At 34.7% G+C, this 21,078-nt stretch overlaps 1 protein-coding gene across 1 annotated transcript; it reads left to right on the forward strand.

Moving 5' to 3' along the window:
* Positions 1 to 7,069: 7,069 nt before the first annotated feature.
* LOC140779104 (protein transport protein SEC23 E-like) lies at positions 7,070 to 20,251 on the forward strand. Its single transcript, XM_073124075.1, has 12 exons — positions 7,070 to 7,975; positions 8,069 to 8,242; positions 8,912 to 9,073; positions 11,405 to 11,547; positions 14,064 to 14,139; positions 14,244 to 14,416; positions 14,524 to 14,605; positions 16,242 to 16,319; positions 16,621 to 16,782; positions 16,859 to 17,122; positions 19,324 to 19,428; positions 19,777 to 20,251. The coding sequence occupies exons 1-12, from the start codon at positions 7,220 to 7,222 to the stop codon at positions 19,921 to 19,923; spliced, it is 2,322 nt and encodes a 773-aa protein (XP_072980176.1). The 5' UTR covers positions 7,070 to 7,219; the 3' UTR covers positions 19,924 to 20,251.
* The last annotated feature ends 827 nt before the right edge of the window (positions 20,252 to 21,078 follow it).

Consider the following 21,078-nt stretch of genomic DNA (forward strand, 5'->3'; position numbering starts at 1 on the left):
GCCATTAGCTCATCATTCAACGCTGGTAGGTAGGTGAAACTTCTTCTAATTGATGCCGAATAATAATATGCTCCATTTTATTATTTCAACCACGTATTATTGTATTATTTAGCAAATAACTCATGAATAATGCAGATATGGACGACAATAATTTCGTAGCAATATCAGGTACAATATAATGTGTTTCTCAAACTTCCAGAGTCCCTTCTGAAGCTCATGAAATGGTCTTTTTTTTTTCCTTTTTTTAAGAATGTTATGTTTGTAAATATTGGATTAGCTTGCAAAACCAAGATTATAGTCTAGCTCACGTGGTTGATCAGTCCAACTATTTCCCCCTACTAGCTATAAAGTCTATTGATGTGAATCTCATCATTTTCTTCTCGGAGCTCCTCTCGATGAGCAAATAATGGAGGTTACCTACTAGTGGAGGACAACCTAGACATGATCATTAGGCCCGACTTGCCTAAAGCCAGCCTGAACCCGCCGGGTTTTAACTGGGCTAAGCCCGGCCCGAGCCCGATTTAGGCTCGACCTGAGCCCGATATGATAATGGGCAACATGGGCTAAGCCTTTACCTGCCTGGCCCAATCTGAAAGCTCGATCCACTACTCTCATCTATAGCCCAACTCATAATGTATACATATTCATATAATTATTTTAGTCCCATATTGAATATTTAGTAAACTATATATCAATATATATGTGTGTTTCCATGAAAGATAACTAAAATATCTTCATATAAGCCCATTTAACTCAGCCCAATAAAATAATAATATTTTTATATTTAACCCATTATGTTAAAGCCATAATATCATAGCCAACCTAAGCCTAATATCTAATAGGCCATAATATTCTAGCCTGGCTCGAACTTAGCCCAGCCCGAGTGATTGGTGGGTTAGGCCGTGAATAAATATTTAAGCTTGGTTGGCCTGAAAAGCTAGGCCCGGCCCGCCCAATGATCACGTCTAGGACAACCTACTTCCGTTAAGGAATTAAGTCTCTATTTGGTGCGCAAACTCTTTTCAAACAAGTCCTTCAATTCGATGGGCCTCAAGACTGCTCTTTTTTGTGCTTGGAGTTCGAAGGGAGTTCTGGAGTTTATCGAAGCTAGGAAAAACTCCTTTCTCCTCGCCTATGAGCTCGAGATTGACAAATGGCATACCTAGTATAGTGCACCATGGTCTTTCAACCACAACTTCCTTATTCTTGTCAAGTTTAAGCCATACCTCCCAGTGAAACAAGGATGTTTCTCAGACTGTGAGTTCTAGATCTAGTTCTATGACCTTCCCTTCGAGTACTTCGTAGCAAAAATTACCCTGGCCATGTTGGAGAAAGTATACTCCTAGGAAAATAAATCGTTAACTTACTTTTACTCCTAGATTATTTTACTCTTACTCCTAAGATAAACTCAAAACTAAAATAATTTATCAATGCTTGAATTGTTAAACAAAGAAGTCAAGCCATCTATATATAGAGGTCGAGTATAATGAATCATATTTGGACTAGCTCTAAAAATTTATATGACTCAAACTAGGACTTGTCTAAGAGGTTTGCAAAACTTAATTAGATTTATCTTAGTGGCTTACATGATTTAGCTAGACTTATCTTAAAGACTTATATGACATAACTAGACTTGCCTTAAAAGCTTACATTATGAATTAACTAAACTATAAATAAACTCGATCCATTGAGCCCAATGTCTTCACGATGCTATCCGATCATACCCGGTTCGTATCATGTACTATTTAAATTATAATGGAATTGGTGGTCACTTTGGAATGTTATGTTTTTGTTAACTATTTAGTTGAAATTTTTTAGGTTAAATATATTTTACTCTTTTATATTTATATTAAAATCACTTTACCTCTTTATACTTCAAAAAGTCTCAAACTAGTCTCTATACTTATGACTAAAGTGAAACTATTAATTTTTTTATTAACTTTAATCAAGTACCATAACTATTTTGATAATTTTGCCGCATTATATCAAAATCTGCATATCTTATCTAACAAACATGATAGAAACATTTTGGTTATTTTAATGTTATTTAGTTAAGTTTAACGGAAAACTAACGATTTCACTTTAGTCATATATATATGGAGTAGTTTGAGACTCTTAAAAGTACATTATGGTAAAGTGATTTGGGCATAAGTATAGAGGGTAAAATGTATTTAACCCATTTTTTTAGTCTTGATTTAATATGGTTATTATTAGTATGTGAACTGGTTTATTGAAATGTCTAAGCATATATGTCATTAAATATTTTAGTTTAATTCCAAGATTATAATAAATGTGTAAAAGTTGTAACTTAAAAAATGAGCATTCATTATTTGCTAGATCATATTCTCCGTAATGTTACATATATTGTGTAAATGTGCAATAGATGTGTAGAAATTGCTACAATAATGTCCATTTATTTGAGAAAATTATCTTGGCATCTAAAGAATTATTCAATATTTTGGTCAACTAAATTTTAGTTTCATATTAGCATATTTGGCTTTCCAGATTAAAATCTTACCTGTCATAATCTTATATTTTATATTATTTGCAAGATAATTAATATTTGATTTGTAAATGCATAATAATGTCTAGATGATATCATTTATATCTGACAACTATCTACAGATATGCATCTATAGTGAATTGAGTAGTTGATTTTGTGAGTTTTTCTCTATATGTATAAAAGCTAGTAATAGATTTATTTTGTACTCATGTCGAATTAAGATATAATTCGATTCAGTTTGTATCCAAATCTAATTAAGATTCGATATATATCCATTTAATATCTAATCAATATCCAAAAGATATATGTATTCTTTAAGATATAGTTTTAAATTTTATTAAAATTTTGAATTTGAAGCAAAAAATATGTATCTAAATTATTTTCACCCCTTAGATTCATAAGTCAAATGAAGAGATGAAAACCACCTAACATATTAGTTTTAGCACAAGAAAATTTCAAAATCAGCCTCAATTTTGTGTAAAACTCTCATTAATGCTTATTTAATAAAATGAGAAATGAAATTTATTATATCCCCATCACAACTAAAAACTGAAAACATACTAAAGTATTCGACAGCTGAGTATTTATAGTATATCTATAGGAGATGACTAACTATATATGCACATCATATTACATACTCAGTATAAAATACATAAATTTTAAAAGGCCTTATCAATAATTCATATTTATATAACCCTAATTTTTATTCATTATATATTATCTTTTAAGACCTTAATCTTTCTTTCATTTATCAAAAGAATGTGTGATAATTAAACATCAAGACAAACTACGTAGCTTCAATAACTAAAACGAGAAAGCATTAACTAGATTGTTAAAAAAAAATCAGCATTTGAACATCCTTAGTGCCATTGGAAACACGAGCATCTTCATTTGCAGCACCAAAATGTGAGTCCAATTTTATGTTACTCTAGGTCTAGCTTTAACTCAACATCAAACACAGAATAAGTGTTTCCAATATCTACCCCTTTATCCATTATCCCACCACAACATGAAATACAATACCCTTTTAGTTAGTTTTATACATCAATGATGTATCTTTTATTTTAAACAGGTCCTTACAAGTGTTGATTTCATCTCTCCTAAATATGATCATGTATCACTTATATCGTCTAAAAGAAACATAGTATTAAAATCTTTTGAACTATTTAAATATTTTGAAGTAATCATTCAATTAGCCTACCGTTTGCTTTACTATCCAAAATTAATGTGCATGTCAACTTATTTGGATTATGATTATTTAAGAGGTATAAATGTTACTAGGTCATAATTTAGATGGTGTTGGTATAACTTAGCTTAAAAGTAATGAGTTTTTCAAAAAAGAAACAAAAAGATAAAGAAATAATGGCAAAGATTAGTGAGTACTGTAAGTTTGGTGGAAAAGGTGGATTTTATCATTGATTAGTAGCTTCTATAAAGCTCAATTAGGACAATCAGCAAGATGGGTTTTTTTAATAACCTTGACTATAAAATATAATTCATTGATAATGTCACCAATAATCTTTATAAGAACAAGCTCCGTTTGTAAAATGGTAAAATCGATTCCGATTCGTAATGATTATTTCCATCTGAAATAACTTAGCTATAAATGTTATTGCTTCATGATAATCACTGCACACTTTGAGGTTCTTCACCACTCTAATTGACTTTTTTGTGCTTATACTTATAAATCCAAAGACAATTGCAATCCTCTCACTGTGATACATTATTACATTATCTTTCTCTTTATCTTCTATATCATGAAGAATAGAATCTATAATTGGTTAGTAACCAAACTTCTTTATCTCTCTATCAATTATGGGTGTGGCCTATCATCCACAATAAACTTATGAATCATATTATTCACCTCAGTAGAGCTGTATCCAGACAGCTTGCACACCTATTTTTTTTATCATAATCCTCCTATATTTCTTGACATCATCGCAACGGTTTGAACATGCATAGATATTCGATGTAAAAACATAATTAGCTCCATCATTTCAATCCAACTATAATAGATGTTGTGTTACTCTTTTACGCTTAACATCCTTGTGAATATAGCAAACGCATAGCAAATTTATCCAAACTATGACATTCGGTGATATAACCATTATCTCTATAAGATTTAATGCTTCTTCGAAATACTCGGCACGACTAAGAAAATCATACACTTTATGCATTTGAGAGAAATTTTTTTGCTTTCAAATGCCAAACCTGAATGACTTCAGCCCGACAATAACCTAACAATGTGGGAGTGTAAAAACATTAGTTACACTCCCACATTTGAACATTTGAAATACATATCAATAAGAGCATTACCCAAGATGACATCAATTCTTAAACAATAATTTTGGATATAGGCATGGTTTGAATGAACGCAAGCATACACCAAAAACCCAAAATACATGCTTAAAACGTCCATAGTCAGCCCATTGAAGTTTAGTTATTATATTAGGATCCCTCTTTTTAAGCTTAATGAGGTAGCCTTGCAACCACTTGTAAGATCCCTCATAGCTTCCACAGATTTCTTTTATTGCCTTCTGTATAATAACCTATTGAAACACTAAAATTTTTCTACATTTCAACTTGAATCATCTTCAGAGTGTATACTTCAGTACTCTTCAGGACCTGTTCACGCACTTCATTGCGTATGAATAAACTTGTGTATTACTTATGATCCCTCCTAGATATATCTCTATTGCATGCATGTTATCTAATAAGATACTTTATTCTAAATGTATCAACACCTGCTATCTTCCATGGATATTCATCTGAACTACATCAGGCAATAATCTTTTAAGAGTTAGTTTTAACGAGCTTTAATTCAAGTCTATGCGTGATAGCAAATGATTTCAGTGCTTTTGCAAGCTTTGATGAGTTACGAAACATCTGTCCTGTAAATTAATCATCTGATGTGATATATTGTGCCACTTTAGCTTCAGCGATTTCTAAATATTGTACATAAGATTCTACATAATCAATAATATTTAAAATATGTTTATTATCACCATAAGGTTGGACGCACAAGTTTGTCGGCACATCACCTTCATCTATTAGAGATGGATCAATAGAATCAAAAATAGGGAATTCTTCTTGAAGATTGTGATCTATTTTCTCCTCATTTAAAGATGAATCGATACAATTAATAATAGAAAATTTTCACCAAGACTCTCATTGTCGTCATGGGAATCAATAACATTTGCTATGATAAAATTACCAGGATCACGTACAAAAGAATAACCTCATTGTCAGGTACATACTTTCCATTTAAATCGAAGGGTTGATTAGCAGGATGATTGAGAAAGAGACGATCCTCCTTCCCTTGAAGTATCCAAGTTAATATTGCTAGGATTTGGAACATTTGAAACAATAGGCGGTTGCTCATTCATGAAATTTTTCATCTGGATTGTCCTAAAATAACACTAATAATATGACAATGTTAAATATTAAGGAAACTTATAGTTAAATTACGATATACATAACCAAATTCATAGTTCAATTACAAAATTTGTAACTAAATTCGTCGTACAATTACAAAATTCGCAGTTCAATTACGAATTTAGCTACTATATTCGTATTTTAATTACAAATTTCATAGATAATTGATAGTTCAATCTTAAAATTCGTAGCTAAATTCGTTGTTCAATTTCAAAATTCATAGCTAAATTCGTAGTTCAATTACGAATTTCGTAGAAAAATTACGAATGTTGTCATTTAAGTACCACATATGTTAATCAATAACGACTTTTATGTTCAATGTCGTCGTTAAAGTAAGCAAAAGTAATTTTCATGTATATGTTCAATGTAATCACAAACATAAAATATTAATTCACCCGGATAAATCCTTCTTTTTCCTCATTCCAAAAATTTGTATAGCTCAACAGAATAACGATGACAGATCATACATCTCTACAACATCACTATCTTTGAAGATATCGACAAATATATCGTGGTTGTCCAAAGGAAATAGGTACTTCAAACTCACCTAAAGGGATTCACATTACTTCAGAGAACTTCGACTTTAAATTTAACAAACTGCATTATCTGCTTACACTTTTTTGAAGGATACAACCGCCCTCATATTGTAAAAATATCTTTTTATCATCCAAAATAATAGCACCATTATAGTGAAACAAAACCCTTACATTACGGTCAGATAGATGTTTCATTATTATAAATATAATGAATGAACAAGGGCGAGACAAGATGATGAAGATAAGTTCCCAAATGTACAAATTGGAAGAAAAATAAGAGAAAGAAGAAGAAGTAGCTCAATCCGTTCCAACAACGTTTAGTCAATCATTTTCACATAAAAAATATTGTTTTATACAAAAATGACAAAGTTGAAAGAAAAATAAGAAAAAAATCTCAAGTGTAAGGAAAACCAAAAATGACTCCGGCCTACCAAATCGAAAACCAAGTAGGTTTTCAGTACAAATAACCCTAATAACTTTGTATTTATAAATAAATGGAAGAGTATTATGATTATTTTATAAAAATATTGACTTATTGTGCAAATCGCCGGTAAAATCCTAATACTTTATATTTATGAGCCGCTAACAAAATCAATCGATAGAGTAACTCTCCCCAAAGATTCAGATACAACCGATTACATCTTTTTGCTTTCACGCATAACTCCTATTCCCTTCCGATCCGATCCCGATCCCGATCTCGATCTCTCTCTCTTCTCCAACTCCGCCACCTCTCCCAGCACCATCCATGGCGGCGGACCTCTCCGGCGCCGCTGCTCCCGCCGACCCCGACGGCCCCGACGCGGTCCGTATGTCATGGAACTCGTGGCCGCGATCCAAGGTGGAAGCGAGCAAGTGCGTCGTCCCCATCGCCGCTTCCATCTCCCCTCTCCGCCACTCCCCTTCCCTCGTCCTCCTCCCGTACGCCCCTCTCCGCTGCAAGCCCCCTTGCTCCGCCGCCCTCAACCCCTTCGCCCGCGTCGACTTCGCCGCCAAGATCTGGATCTGCCCCCTCTGCTTCTCCCGCAACCACTTCCCCCCTCACTACGCCGCCATCTCCGAATCCAACGTCCCCGGCGAGCTGTACCAACAGTGCTCCACCGTCGAGTACGCTCCCGATGCCGCTGCCTCCTCAACGCCGCCGCCCGTGTTCCTCTTCGTTGTCGACACTTGCGTCCTTGAGGAAGAGCTCGAATTCGTCAAGTCAGCGATGCGGAGGGCCATCGGGCTGCTTCCGGATCACGCACTTGTTGGGCTTGTTACCTTTGGGACGCAGGTGCATCTGTATGAGTTGGGATTTTCGGATCTGTCGAAGATTTACGTGTTCCGAGGGACCAAGGAAATATCCAAAGATCAGATCTTGGATCAGCTCGGATTGTCTGGTAAGGGAATGCGGCCTGCCGTACCTGCCGGTGTGGTGCAGGCCAACGGGCTGCATAATCCTTCGGGGTCGGTCAATAGGTTTTTGCTCCCCGCATCGGATTGCGAATATACGCTCAATTCGGTGAGACTCTAGTTTTGTTGATGGGCATTTCATATTCTCGTTCTTGTGGTTGCAATTTGGATTAAAGAGAATTAAACTTGTTTTGGCTTGCAGTTGCTGGATGAGCTGCAGACGGATCAGTGGCCGGTGGAAGCAGGAAAGCGGGCTGTGCGTTGCACAGGTGTTGCTCTAGGTGTTGCGGCTGGTTTATTGGGAGCATGCATTCCGGGAACCGGGGCTCGTATCATAGCTCTGGTTGGTGGACCCTGTACTGAGGGCCCTGGAATGGTAAAGATTCAATTCACTGTGTAATGCAATATTTTAGTAAATTTTATCCATGTGGTTCTGATCTTTTGTAGTTGGAGGCATCGTTCTGAAAAAACAGCTGCCTTCTTAATGTAGCCACCTTAGGCTGAGCCTGACTAGGGATAGTGCAGGACCACCTATCTGGCTATGCCTCCACCTTTTAGCATCCCAAGTAATATTTAGTATGTAGGATGAGTTATGCTTCAGAATTGTAATGCTAATTTCTTTCTTTATAGAAAGACCTCTGCATTATTAGCTTCTTATAATGCAGAATAGTTAATTTTACATGAGTGAAATTGGAGATTGAAACAATATGATTGTCATGTGAGTCAAATGTCTTGCTTCATGTGCATTTACAGTGCATTTGCTATCATAGGCTTGAGTTGAATAAATGATATATTATAGAGAAGTCCAAGTTATCATTTTAGACTACAATATTTTGGCAACAGGTTTTGCAGAGTGCATGCAATCTGCTGTCCTGAAATAAGTTATGAGGTAGATAGTTAAATAATGTATTTTGCTACTGGCTGACTTAGTAACGGAAGTATGCAAAGACACGCTACAGAGGACTTTCATTCCCCACCTTTAATTGCTGTCTTCACTGCTATGAAGCACTTTCTGCATTTTAATATTTTATATTTAATTTTTCAGATTGTGTCAAAGGATTTGTCGGAGCCAGTACGGTCACATAAAGATCTTGACAAGGATGCAGCTCCACATTTCCACAAAGCTGTTAAATTCTATGACAATATTGCCAAACAGTTGGTTAACCAGGGCCATGTGTTGGATCTTTTTGCATCTGCACTTGACCAGGTATGTAATGTTTATGATTCTGGTAGATTTGTAAGGTATTGTCTAGTGAAAGTTGGTTATATTCTGTCATTCTAATAAGTTTTCTTCATGATTTTGGTTCTCCCATAAATCAAATTGTATGTAACCTTTGTATTGCCTGATGCGAGATTAAAAAAAGATGGAGATTAACAGCATGGTAACCTACTAACCTCAAGTTAGTGCTCTATGGGATAGAAGTACATGTTTAAACACAGTTATATGTTAATATGAATGACTAATGAGTCTAACAAGTAAGCTGTGGATGCACTTACAATTATTAAAAGACAGTAAGCAGTAGAGGGGCGCTAAGAGTTGTTTAGTTCCTACCCACGAGGTGGATGCCTAGGTGGGCATATAGCAAAATGATTTTCTTCTCTTCTCTTTTGGTAACAAGTAATATCGGAAGCAATAAAGTAGATATTGCTACATGAGACACCAAATATGAAGACCCTTGTTTGGTTTTCCTTAAGGAAAAAATCTAGAGTAGCTATTCTATTTACTCTTAAATTGTACCTCTAATCTAGAATAAGAAAATAGGGTGTTTTTTATAAACTAAAGTTGTGGTGTAATATTTCTATTTTATGTGATATAAAGTTGAGATAAAAGAACGAATAAAAAGTTAAAATTGACTCATATGCCGTTGGTTTGACATATAAATTTAAATTGAAGGTAGTGTTTACATTTTTTTTATAGGTATGTTATGCATATTTGGGTAAGAAATAAGATAGATAGGTAGTAAGAGAGAGGAGATAGGTGAAAATTGAGCAAACGTTTTTGGTTTGTGAAATGAGATAAATGCGAGTTAGGAGAAATGAGAAGATTTTTTGTGAAATAATTTTAGTCAAATTAAGGGTAAAATATTAATTGGGCTTACGAGTTGAATAATTCATGGATTGAAATTTCAACCGATTCCGACCTATTTTGCTGAAACGGATTAGTCGATCTCCGACCTAAGTCGTCTAAAATGGATGACTGATACTTTTGATATAGCAATATGTATCATTTTTTCAAATGGTCAATTCTCGATCCTAAAACATGAAATAATTTGGATAGTGTTTCTAATCTATGGTAAGGATAATTTGATGTTTGGTTACAAATTTAGAATAGTGTTCCTTAATCTAATAGAGAATTCTCTTACTAGGAACCAAATAGGGGCTAAGGAATTATATTTAAACTAAGAACGATAGAACATCTTAGATGGGTGTATTAATAATTAAGTTGAAGTTTAAGGACACTCTAATTACGAAAACTTCATATAACGTGCTAAAACTGATGCCTAGGTGGCACCTAGATGGTCCTATCTAGGGTCTACTTCTACCATAAGCAACCAACAGTATTGTTTTCTAAAGTGCTTCAACATCACCCAAAATAGCATTTTTAAATTCTGGTATGAATGCATATTTTCTCTCATTTAGTTCTATACTATTAAGTTCATTTATCTTGTGGAAGTGTAATAGTAAAATCAAATTAGCAGATTTTACTCTGAAGTGGATATGAAGAAAGTTTCTGTCTACCCACTTGGGATAACATTTACTAACTCAATGCTAGATTCAGATCTAATGTTGAACTCCTTACATGCCCATTAAGTAGGTTTGCTAAATAACTAATAATTATATTGATTAGACTTTCAAGAGCTGAAGAAATTAAGCTTGCACTGCACTTGCCTTTGCTCATTTGTCAATTAAATTACTGGGGTAACCTGCAAAACTAGGCAGATAGTGTTGTCTTAAATGTCAAATGTCTTAATGTCACTTCATCATTACTAATTTCTTCTTAATTTTTCTTGGGTAAAATATATGTCTTGATGGGATTTCTCTCCACATGCAACTGCAGCATACAGGTTATAAACTTCTAATTAATTTCTAGTTATTGGACTTATTATGCTCATCTATATTTCCATTTATCACCAAGAAATAACTTTAGTAATCTTTATTCAGCAAAACAAATGGGCTCCTTATTCCTGATGACTAAATGTAACAACTCTGATCAGAGTCATTGTTTCAAACAAGCTCCTCAATTAGTTTTGACTTTTAACATTGACCATACCTTGCATCATTTAATCACATTGATCAACCTTCCTTTAGCTACAACCCCCGACCATGTCTTGTTCAACAAACCACAGTTGGTGTTAAAGTGATAAAGTGCAAAAGTAGAGGAAATGCTAATGATGATTTTTACCTTGTCCATCATTTTTTATTTGTGAAATGTATCTATGATCTTGATTTATCTCATTTCTATTTCATTCTTAAAAATGATTTCTCTTCTCTTTTATGGTTGGAAAGAATTTTATTACCTTTTTGAATTTATTTCCAGGTTGGCATTGCAGAAATGAAAGTTGTCGTTGAAAGAACAGGTGGTCTTGTTGTTCTGGCCGAAAGTTTTGGTCACCCAGTTTTTAAAGATTCTTTCAAGAGAATATTTGAGGGTGGTGAACAGTCTCTAGGCCTTTCTTTCAAGTTAGTTTGCTGCTGCTTTTTTTTTTGTTTTTTTCATATCATACAGTACTGTATGTCTTTTTGTGTACTGAAAGATGGTTTAAGTATTTTCTGCACTGAATGTCAAGATCAGCAACTATCTGTCACTTCATGAACTTGAGCCTTATCCATACTACTGCAGGGTCAGATTTGTCTTCTTACTTTTGCCTTTTGACGTCAGGATTAGATTCCTTGCGAGGAGAAGTTTCTCATTCTGTCCATCTGAAGTATTGTGTGGTCTAACCGTCTTATTTTGACTTTCCGTCTCTCTATTAGTTGTGCAATTCTGTCCATCTGAATCTCTCTTTTCTAAGGTTTTTCTTGTTAAATTGTGAACTGGTTATTTTAATTCATGATACTTCTAGTTTTACCTTGCATCCATCTTTCCATCTCTCTATTAGTTGTGCAATTCTTAAGGTCTTGCTTGTTGCACTGATCTAGCTAAGCATTCTTGACTCTGTAATGTCTGGATATTCGAGTTAGACTAATTCAAGGGTTCTTTGGTGGAACCAATTACCTCAGGTACTCAGCACTGGCCTGACTCATTCGTTACATTATAGTGATAGTGATTGTTGCTCTCCCTCTCTCTGTTCTACCAATTGATGCAAACTATTATAATGAATTTAGTGCTCCTAGTGGATATCTGTTATTTTTGTCCCGCTACCAATTATTCTCCTGAAATTTGCTTAGTATTTCAAATATGCTGTTCAGGCCTGTTAATCTTGATGTGCATGAGTGAGCCAGGTATTGGTGCCCTCATTCTCCGTACCTCAACAAAAACCTACTTTGAGGCTCTTAGTCATTAGGTGTGATTATAATGCTTACCCTCTGATCTTAGAGGTCATGGGGTTCAAGTTTTGGAACTCCAAAAATGAGGATAAGGTTGTGTTTACTACGTACACGGCCCCTCTTTAGACCAGCGTAGACATGAGCTTCATGCACTAGGATATACTTATAATCTCTTACAGTTTTATCTTTCGCTCTTTGCTCACAGTAATCCCTCTCCAAACATTGAATTATTTCATATTAGATTTGTAAAACTCAAAAGCCAACATGAAATATCAGAAAATAATTAGGATGTACGCAATAAGAGTTTGAGTAGCATATATGTCAAAAACCCATAAGCATAGAGAAATAGTCAATAAGATGTATTAATGTATTATAAGGAAACAATTAGAGTAAAACAATGAAAGAAATGCAAGCCAAATCCTTTGACAATAGGTTCAATCAAACATTAGATTATTCCCCCACATATCTGTGTTTAGGTTTGGATAAATTAGTCGGCATATTCAGGTTCCAATTGCTAGTGCCTATCCTTTGAGTACTGTTCTTAAGGGACAAGTCTAGGATAGAATAAATGCTAAGTTAGAAGATGGAAGAGAAGTTTTAGAATTTAAAGGTTTAAAATTATTATATTGAAGAGAATAATTCAATGCAATTTTACTACAGTCGGAGGCACATCAAAGTGAAGAAAACATTGAATTTAAAGATCAGGAGATCAGATATTTGTTTGTTACATTGAATCAAGTGTTTGACATGATATCAATTAGGATATTGTACCTAGAAATATAGAATTAAGAAAGAGGTAAGTAGAAGTGTGCTGAGCTACTGATGCCTTCTCTAGTTATCCTGTGTCTCTTAAATTAAAAGGAAAAAAATGAAAAATTATAGGACAGCTATTAGAAAAATAATAGTACTTGTGATTCTAAAAGTTGCTTTATCATTTGTTGGTTGTAAATGATTAATCTCAGTTTTGCATCAAGCTAAATAAATTTGAAAGATCAGTATATTCAAGACATCACAGTGGCTCTCTTAGGATCTCAGATGCTACTCATTGAGGCCAATTTTGGACAGGCCAGTAGCAGATTGTGATATGATAAACTTGGAGAAAATAGTAGGAAAATATTTGATAAGGAGATAGAAGGATAGCAGGGACAGGGCTGAAGTGGAGTGAGGGGTTGAGTTGCAATGTAGGGGAAGATAGGCCATGAAGTGTAAGAGAAATACAAAGGAGTTGCATCTAGGGCTTGTACTGAAGGAACAAGGAGGGGGCAAGAATTATGATTAGAAGATGTTTATGGTTGGCTGTTTTATCCTTTCAGGGTCATAGATTGCTTGCTGTGTCGAGCTCATACTGGCACTTCTCACAATTTATGTCTTATAATGTGATAATGTCATGTGAGTGAATTAGAATTTGTGGTTAGGTTATGGTGTATGTAGTTTAGCAATGTTGTTGTTGATTATAAAATAGAAGGGAATAGAGGGGGTTTCGTTAGTAGATAATTATATATTTGGGGCCTTAGGGATAGTCTTTGGCTCTCTGCACATGCATATGTATTTCTTTGCAGTGTACAACATGTTCCACTTCTTAGACTCTTTGTATTGGTATTGCTATTTTGTCGTAGCCATTATTTTCTTGATGGATTATGGCCCATATGTATGCTAATACAACTGCAAAAATGCACTAAGTCACTAACGCTGATTGGTACCTTTTCTAGTGGCACACTCGAAATCAATTGCTCAAAGGACATAAAGATTCAGGGAATTATTGGACCATGTACATCCTTGGAGAAGGTATCCTATCTAAAATCTTACATGAGTATATTTACTTTAGTAGACTTGTGTTCGTTAGCGAAACTGTTGTCCAAACACTAATGCTGATATTACAACTCTTGCAGAAAGGAGCACTTTGTGCTGACACGGTAGTCGGTCAAGGAAATACAACCTCATGGAAAATGTGTGGTCTTGATAGAACTACTTCTTTGACTGTCTTTTTCGACATAGCACCAAGTGAACGATCAAGCCAACCAGGACATCCGAACCCCAATTTGTACATACAATTCATAACAAAGTAAGATAGTAGTTATGTTGGTGCATTTTCTTCATGGCCTTTAGCTTTCTCTTTCTGCTGTGGCAATAGATTTTACAGTCAGCATATATTATGCTATTTTCTTGCAGCTATCAGAACCCTGAAGGCCAAAGGAGGATGAGGATTACAACCATCACCAGAAAGTGGGTGGATAGTTCTGCCAACACCGAGGTCGGTTGTGAAAATCGTAGTTTAAAGTTTCAGTTTTTGTTTTGGTTTCAACTTTGGTTTAAAAACGAAACATTTCAGTCAGTTTCTGTTCTAATTTCGCTGTTTCAGTTCAGACTTCTTTTGATAAATAGTCTTCTTTATCTTATTTTTCAATGCATCACACAAAATCTAATAGCATTTAAGCAGTGAGGTTGATCTTGAGTTAGGTACAAGTTAGATTCAAGTCAAATCCAGCTTAGAATTTAAATATATATTAAAAAAATTTATTATTAGGACTGTTCGGTTGGATGCTAGTTTTGGGGGGCAATTTCGGATCGGATAGGACTGGTGAAAAATGTCAGTTTTGGACGAATTCAAAGCATGCTGAAAAACTGAAAATTGACATCTTCTCTATCTATGTTTATATATATATTGTATATATTTCTCCATTTATTTTTACATACATATATGGGAAAAATACATTTAACCCTTATATGGCTAAGTCGTATTTCAAAATGTCTCCTTGAACTTTCATTTGTGACACTTAATTCCTTTGTGGTTCTGAGCTCTGACCTTTCTTTAATTACCTAACAATCGTTAATTTTAATTAAAAAGATAAAATGCCCCTTTTAATGTGCAATAAAAGAGAAGATAAAAGGCACAAATGTCAGTTTGACAGTCTTACTAGAAAATTACCCTTACTATTATCTTTGGATTGAAAAACTAACGGTTGGACATAATCAAAACTACAAAGGTTTGGTCACAAATGATGGTTTGGGAGGGCATTTTATATTTTGGCCAAACTACAAGGGGTAGAAACATCTGTTTCCGGTTTTCCCTAATATCCCTATATATATATGTATGTATGTATATATAGATGGACCGAGAGAGGAAGGCTATGTTTGGAAAGAGAGAATATGAGACAAAAGAAGAGAAGAGAAGAGAAGAGAAGAGCAATTGGTCTCGTTTGTTTGGACATATGAGAGAAATGACTTTTTATCTTCCTTTCTCCACTTTTAGAGAGAAATGAAAGTGACCCTTAGAGGAGATTCTTTTCTCCCTTTTTCCTCTATTCTCTTCCAAGTTTTCTATCCAAACAAGATAAATATTTCTCTCCTTTTACTTTATTTTCTCTTCTTTTCTGTTCTCTCCATTCAAACAGGGTGGAATAGTGAGGGAAGGAGAGGGGATTACATGAAATGGGGAGTCTTTTTTTATCTTATTTAATATGTTCACTATGATAGTTGAAGAGATGACTACTGCACTGTAGTATGCAAAGCCTACCATACTTTTTACCGGTGGTTTTCCTTTTGCCTTGTGGTGATTTTTATTGATTCTTATCAATATTCCCTGTGCATATTTGAGTACTGATGTTCAGTTATTTCACTTACTTTAAGGCTATCTTGTGCAGTCTTGTTTGCTTTTGCATCAATCAATATGTTAGAAATGTGATGACTGTATAGAGGGGAGGAAAAAAGAAAATAAATTCAAAGGAAATATGAATTATTCAATTTTGATGCTCCTAATAATTGACTTACTTTTCTCTTATCAAATTTGATCACAATAAAATAGAATTTCATATTTGTCTTTTCTTCCTTATAACAATGATTAATTGTACATCACTTGACTGCTTATGTGGAACATTATTTATATGTAGGAATTGGTTGAAGGGTTTGACCAAGAAACTGCTGCTGTTGTTTTAGCAAGATATATCTCCTTGAAAATGGAGATGGAGGTAAGCTACAGATTTCATGAAAAATGAAAATAAGTATATATTGCAACCAAACTTTATTCAGTTCTTCTGTAAAGAAAAAGAGGGAAATATTTTTCACACCTGTCAATTAGATGTTATACTAGACTATCAGTCCTTGAACTTTATGAAAACAAGTAGTTATAATGCCTGATTTTGTATGAGATAGGCTTTATGGAAAATCATGAAGAGTTTTGAGTGAATTTTCTGGTTCATGTGGTCATATCTAGATACTACACTAATCTGCCTGTGTTAGATTTGGATACTAACTACTATTTTTTTGCAGGAAGAATTTGATGCAACAAGATGGCTGGACAGGTCTCTCATTCGACTTTGCTCTCGATTTGGTGATTATCGTAAAGATGATCCTGCTTCATTTACATTCCACTCCAATTTCTCAATATTTCCACAATTTATATTCAATTTGCGGCGATCACAATTCGTACAGGTAATACATTACATTAGTTATCATAAACTTTGCAGCCTAATTCCATATCTTCTGAGTTCTTGAATTTCTGCTACAGGTTTTCAATAATAGTCCAGATGAGACAGCTTATTTCCGAATGCTGTTGAACCGTGAGAGTATCATGAACTCAGTTGTCATGATACAACCTTCACTGCTTTCATACTCTTTCAATTCACCTCCAGCTCCTGCATTGCTGGATGTAGCATCTATAGCAGCAGACCGTATACTATTGCTCGATGCATATTTTAGTGTTGTTATCTTTCATGGTATGACAATTGCTCAGTGGCGCAATATGGGTTATCAGAATCAACCTGAGCATCAGGTAAGTTGGCAGATACTATGTATACTCATCATTTACTATACTGCAAATTTTGGATTGTTATATTTTGGTTGTAGTGGCTGTCTTTTCGTTGCTAGCTATTTATCAACTCTTAGGCTACTTAAAAATTTGAAGATGTGGAAATATGAATTTTTTTCAGGTATTCTAATTGTTTAATCCTATTTGGATCATACTGTAGCATAAATCCTTTTAACTTCATTTTAGTCATATTTTGCATTCAGTTCTACTTTGGCAATTTGTTCAGACAAGTCAGCTTTCTCATGTTCTGCAAATTATCAGCTCCAAGTCTCATCACAAATATGCAGGAATTAGCCTTGCTGGTTAAACAAGTAAAGATAGGAACATAATATATATTTAAATGATCTTCCAGTATAATCCAGCTATTGCTACTCAAATGAATTATTCAATGACATTGTTGACTCCTTGAAACTGAGCATTTCTATAGAAAATTTTGTACCGATGGCAGGGACTTTGTTACTCTTTTATTCCTTAATAGAGATGATCATTGAGCTTGGCCCGAACTTGCCCCATTTTAATTGGGCTAAGCCTAGCCCAAGCTTGGTTTGGTCCCAGCCTAACTCGAGCTAGAGATGGTATGGGCAGCATGGTCCAAGTCTTTGCTTGCCCGGCTTGAAAGTTTGGCCCACTATGTCCGCCTATGGCCCGGCTTATTATGCATGTCTGTTCTCATTGTCTTTTAGTCCCATATTATATATAAGTATACTCCTATAAAAGATAACTAAAATATCTTCATGGAGGCCCATTATGCTCGGTTCGATAAGATATAATATCTTTTAAGTTTGGCATAATATATGCTAGGCCTGTTATACTTAGCCTAGGCCCAATATTTCATTGCTTAGTGAGTGGTAGCTGGCTAGAGTATTCTAGTCCGGCCCGAACCTGGTCCGGTCCGAGTGATTAATAAGTAGGGCTGTGAACAAATATTTAGGTCTGTTCGGCCCGAAAAGTCCAGTCTGGCCCGCCCGATGATTATCTCGATTCCTTGATTTAACTGTTGTCAAGAAGATAGATTTGGATTTTTCTACTTCGGATTATGTCAACCAAGCATCTCTCATGCTGCAGTAATAATGCATATCATGTGGCAGCCATTCAGTCTTCTGCTTATCCATTTGCACAACTTTGCAGCTTCTTTGGTCAAACTACATCTGATCTCTTTCTCCACCTCTATCTATCTCCAGCTTTTCCCCCCTTTTCTGGTCGTATACTTGGATGGCTTTATTGTTCCTCTTCTCAGACCATTTGTCATCTTATCTTTCTCTTGATGTATTTTTTTTCCCTCATGTCCAAATTGTATTCACAACAATTGAGTTCAAATTTATGGTCACCTTGCCAGTTAGCATCTTTCTGTTGCAAACTTTTAGCCGGGTTATCTATTTTTCCATTATATAACAAATGTACATATTATATTCATGCAATTGAAGTTCTAATATCATCCTGGGGTTCAGTTTTGGCTGGATTAGTGATATTCATATTTGACCTAATTTTTTTTTAGGATGACCTGCTTGTTTATTATTCTATGTTGATTGTTGGTGCATTCTTTTTAATAAATGTGAATATCATTGTTTCTTTGGGATTGATCTGCTTAGTTTGCTAGTAAACTTTGTTATTGAACCTAAAGTTAATCTTGTGCTGTTATGCAGAAATAGAACACCTATTGCATAAACTATTTGTGAAAGCGGAGTGGACTTCTTTGATGATGTGTTCTGAATTTCTGATAATCAGACCTCATTTAAGTGAATTCATGTAAATAATAAATATATTCTTTGCATACAGCAGCAATATCAAGTTGAAATATATCTCTTATATGCCATCTTAGTTACTCTAGATAGAGTTAAATAGGTGACATCTAGGTTCTTGGATTCACCAGCCTAAACAACTTCAGGTTTGGTTGGTCCTGCAATGAAACATGGAAAGGGAATTCTACTTTACTGGTTCTGCATCTTATGCAGTCTTTGGAAATAAGATATAAGCTAACAATTAAGTGTGTTGGTGTTAGAAGTCATGATGAGAAGTATGCAGTTGTTAGTATTCAAGTTCGATCTGAACTAATCCCCATGTAAGATTGATTTACTACTATTGATGGCCCACAGGATCAACTTTCTTGGTACTTGATTAAAGTTGCAGCATGTAGTGATTCATCATGCTTATTTTATTAAATGCAGGCCTTTGCTCTGCTGTTACAAGCTCCACATGATGACGCAGAGATGATTGTTGGAGGTCGATTTCCTGTACCAAGACTAGTTGTTTGTGATCAGCATGGCTCACAGGTCTGTGTTTTAATAGCTGTTACTTTCCAATGTCTACCTTCCTATATAGTCAGTAGCTGCATGCTGTCTTCAACTTCCTGATTCCCAAACCTATAAAGTTGCCTGGCATGTCTCTGACTACATAATATTTATCACAGGAAATTTTGAGGTTGAAAAAGTATAGAAAGTAAACAAATAAAATAAAAAAAGGAACAACAATGTGTTCCAAGTTATTCTAGCCCATAAGCTAGATGGCTGTGTCAAACTCTTGGGAAGGGAAAAAGGAAAAAAAAATCTAAGCAGCTTATCTCTGATACCTTAATATTGCCAGAAAAATAACAGTATGCTTGGACCTGATTGTTTATGCAGGCAAGATTTTTGTTGGCAAAACTGAATCCATCAGCCACATATAACTCAGCGCATGAAGTGGCTCCGGGTTCTGATATCATCTTCACAGATGACGTTAGCTTTCAAGTATTCTGCGAGCATCTTCAAAGATTGGCTGTTCAGTCTTAAGGAATTGAAGCAAACCCCTTCTAGTTTTTCCGAGTTGTTTAACTTATTTAGGTTCTGAGATTGTTACAATTTTCATTTTTATTCCTTTCCCCTGTTCTATACTACCACCTCATATATTGTTGACACCAGACCAGTTTTCTCATTGGAAAATAAGCTAAAATGTGAATCATTTCTAAATGGTTTTTGCCTATGGAGCTGGCGACACTGTAGTCTGATTTTTTTGTTAAAGTCGCAGTTGGGGAATAGATTTGAGTTATTCACCTGCTTGTTTGTAATTTCGGAATCAGAGGTATTAAGATGCTTATACTTGAGAATTCATCTTTTTTCATACTCCAGCTGTTTGTCTTCTTGTTCTTCTTATGGAAATCATCTAAGCTCTCTTTACTGCCGTAGTTCTCTCAAATGGATGTATTTGACACTAATGGGGCAGGAACCACGAGAGAGACCGCATGTCTTGTCTTAAATTCTCCATACATTGCAAAATTTAAATGTTTTGATTATATCATACAGAATCCACTAGTATCTTCTGGTATATTGGAATTGTGAGAATTTGAGTTACTATCGGACAGAAATGTCTGCAAGAGGCATGCATTTCTGTTAGGTTTGAGAAAAAGAGAAACTCATCTAGCTATAGTGTCTGTTGAGCTTATTAGTATTAGGCCTTTGTTCACTTATTACAGCACTGGGAAACTTCGGAGCTGAAGAATAAAAGCGTACAATCACAGAATAATATATGTTTTTATGTCAAATCACATTGGATCTCTCTATGGTTATGCTAAAATCTACAGTCTCTTGGAATTTTCAATTGTCACTCTACTATTAATACTTCTAATATTACTTCAAAACTTTTGATCAGTTTACCTTTTATATAACTCTTTTTAAAAGGTTTTTAACATCTAAATATAAAAGTGAGAAAGATTGAGATACTCTTATGGAATAAGGCTAAATCTTGAAGAAGTATTCAATTTGTAATACCGAAAAAAGAGAGTTAATACTAGTACAAGTTGTTATGTTATTTAGTTGAATATTAGTATAAGTATAATAATTATATTTGATGCAATATAGAGTTGATATTAAAGTAATGGAGAACAGTAAATTTGTATTGGGAATAGAGTAGTACCGGTAATTAGGTGTTATCTAATCTAGGAATATAGT

This window comes from Typha angustifolia, chromosome 3 (genome assembly GCF_048772165.1).
Source record: "Typha angustifolia cultivar Huaian chromosome 3, ASM4877216v1, whole genome shotgun sequence".
NCBI lineage: Eukaryota > Viridiplantae > Streptophyta > Magnoliopsida > Poales > Typhaceae > Typha > Typha angustifolia.

Bases quoted from the DNA above. Each gene is read 5' to 3' on its own strand.
- LOC140779104 (XM_073124075.1), top strand. From the start codon at position 7,220: ATGGCGGCGGACCTCTCCGGCGCCGCTGCTCCCGCCGACCCCGACGGC. The intron at 8,243-8,911 runs GTAAAGATTCAA...TTAATTTTTCAG, and splicing joins GTACTGAGGGCCCTGGAATG to ATTGTGTCAAAGGATTTGTC. The intron at 17,123-19,323 runs GTAAGTTGGCAG...TATTAAATGCAG, and splicing joins AGAATCAACCTGAGCATCAG to GCCTTTGCTCTGCTGTTACA.